The 2,607-nt window shown below is 57.3% G+C and overlaps 1 protein-coding gene across 1 annotated transcript; it reads right to left on the bottom strand.

Moving 5' to 3' along the window:
* Window positions 1-783, bottom strand: LOC106146634 (translation initiation factor IF-2-like; the record flags this gene model as incomplete). The annotated part of the gene is given in 2 exon segments (XM_013504413.1): window positions 1-234; window positions 673-783. Coding segments are annotated over 2 exon segments (345 nt in total), but the record flags the coding sequence as incomplete, so codon positions are not given.
* Between the last annotated feature and the right edge of the window lie 1,824 nt (window positions 784-2,607).

Here is a 2,607-nt window from a genome sequence, read left to right as displayed (position 1 = left end):
GGCGCCCCCTTCCTTCTGCGCGCCGCTCCCGGGCCCCGCCGAGGGCCAGCCTCCGGGGCGCGCCTCCGAGGCAGGGGCTGGGTTTAGTTCTCCCAGGGGGCCGGAGCGGTCAGAACGGGAGCTCCGCCGGGCGCCCTGCGAAGGACCTGGACGCACAGACCGAGCGCCGCCTCGCCGGGCTCGCCATCCTCCCGCCGGCGGCTCAGCAAGCGCGGCCGGTCCTGCCCCCGACTTCTAGCCGGCCGCCGGGGCGCTCGGGCTGGGGGCGCGTCCTCCGCGGAGCGAGGGGGCGCACCCAGGGGACGTGGCTGCGGAGTCCTCGAGCCCGGGCGGCGGCTGCTCCCCGCGCCTCACCCCAGCCTGCGGGCGGTGATTTCCCATCCTACTTGCACCAGACAGCCAGCTCGAGAGTGCCTGGACATCCTTCCCGGCCCCAGCCCGGGGGGTGGGGGTAGTGGAGAAGGAGGCGCTCCAAAGTCGGTCTTCCGCAGGCAAAGAGTAGCCCAGGGGCTTTGACGGCCACGCCTGGGAGAATTAACCCTGTTCTCTCCGTCAGGAAGTTTCCACTCAAGTTCAAGAAAGTCATGAGACTGCCAAGGTTGGGCAGTAGCAGCGGCAGCCCCGGTGTCTGCGCGAGCAACCCTGGAGGGTGAGGTGCCCAGGACGCCCTACCCCACCCTTGGCTGCTGTAACGTGCGTGGCTGGGGAAGTGTCTGGGAAGTACTGGCTGGTTCTCCCACGCCCCAGGCGAGCAGAGAGGCCACCGCGCCAGGGCTGGGGCATCTGGCTTTCAAAACTAGTGTAAGTGTAAAGCACAAGTAGCTGCTAAACATCCCTTCGGCGAGGGGAAACTGAAAGAAGGCACGCTTAAGAACTTGCAACAAAAGGAAAAATAATCCAACGGCGCGAGAATGAAACTGGCGCCCGCCCACCGCAGAAGCCCAGCAGGTAGTTGCCGGGTGGTCACTCCGGGTGCCTCTTTCCTGTCTAACGCCCTATTTCGGGTGTCTTTGCTCCTCCAAGATGCTCTTAACAACTCCCTCCGGTACACGCCCACGTCTGCGGCAGCTTTCTACCTCCCTGCCGTGACGGCTTCATTGAAATGTTTGGCTTCTCGTTTTTACTGTGTGGCTGTTATTTGGGAGAAGTCCTCTCCCAGGCTGTAGCCCTCACCTTCTGCCCCAGCCTCCTGGATAGCTGGCAGCCGCGCCACGTGACTGAGCAGCGCACCAGCACGAGAGTCACTGTCGCTCTCCCCTAATACACTTCCCACCCACGCACTGTGGAGGTGCGAGCTAGATTGCTGGGTGCCCTGCTATTCCCGGCAGATGCGGAGAGCCTCCTGGAACTGGCTTTCCAATCCCAGGGCTGCGCTGGGACCCCAGTCGAAGACTAGGGGGTGGGGGGAGCTTGCTATTGCTATCTTTAGGCTCCGCGGAGTTTCTGCGCGGGGACTTTCAGGGTGAACGATCCAGAGTGTTGAAATGACTAGCGTGTGTACACGCTAGCGTAAACTCGAAATGTTGGCTTTTCTGCAGTAAGACGCAAACCACTTCCTTGTAAATGAGCTTCCTTCTAAAGCCCCCCTCGTGTAGGTGTGGGCTACCTAAGTCAGGTCACTGCCACCTGACTTCCTGCCCGCACAGCACCGGCGTGCAGGCAGGAAATCTCAGGAGGGCACGGCCCAGGGACGCGCTTCGCTGGAGCAGAACCCGCGGCTTAAGTTCCAAAGGATGCTTTGCTCGGGGCCCAGCAGAAACTGTGAGGTGATTGTGCAAATGCCAGGAAACTTTTAAACAATCGCGTTCCGTGAAGTAGGGGTTCAGAGCTGGGCAGGACCTTCTAGACTTTCTCCTACATCCATTCAAACACGTAGTCCAGAGAACAGAACGGACCACTCCGTGCCGCCAGCAGTAGTTAGTGCAGCGGTTGCTAGGGACGCGGCAACTTTGCTGCCGAGTTCAGTAACCCATCAGACATCTCCCAGGCAGGGTGGAACACACAGCAAGCTGTTCTGTACTGAGCGCCGCCAGTGGGAACCTGGTTTAGCTGCAAACCCTAACCACCCTCGTCCTCCATTCTGGAGAAAGAAAGATCAAGTGAGGCTGCTTAAACGTCTCCTATGAAATTCTTTATTTCTACCATACTTTCTTTGCTACCTACTATCATCTCCGGATAAGTAGGAATTAACTGTGGGGAATATAAAGTGTGTGTTTTTTAAGCTTTTCTTGTTCTCCTTTTGAATACACATGTTGCTAGGAAACTGCCTTTAATGCCTTTCGCTGACGTATCAGAATCCAGAGGATAGGCGTAGCAAGCCGTGAGTAAAGCAGCAGAATGCGTATCCTATGCTGCCTAACTACAGGAAAGCATTAGGAAGAGGTAGAGAAAAAGGTAAGTGACAGTCACCCTTTTCAAAGGCAAAGGATTATTGCCTTTGAAGGTGTAGAATATGTGAGTTGATCGGCCCGCCCCATCCTCTGAAATGGGTCTGCTTCTAGCTTGCTTTTCCTTTTCTACACATTGGTGCCTGCGTAACATTGATGACCCTGGGAACTTTTTCTCTGAAGTCTATGAGGAAATGGTTTCAACTGAACAAAGTGAATA

Source organism: Chinchilla lanigera, unplaced genomic scaffold (assembly GCF_000276665.1).
Source record: "Chinchilla lanigera isolate Chin_1 unplaced genomic scaffold, ChiLan1.0 scaffold00087, whole genome shotgun sequence".
Taxonomy (NCBI): domain Eukaryota; kingdom Metazoa; phylum Chordata; class Mammalia; order Rodentia; family Chinchillidae; genus Chinchilla; species Chinchilla lanigera.
This window is presented reverse-complemented; position numbering and strand designations above follow the sequence as displayed.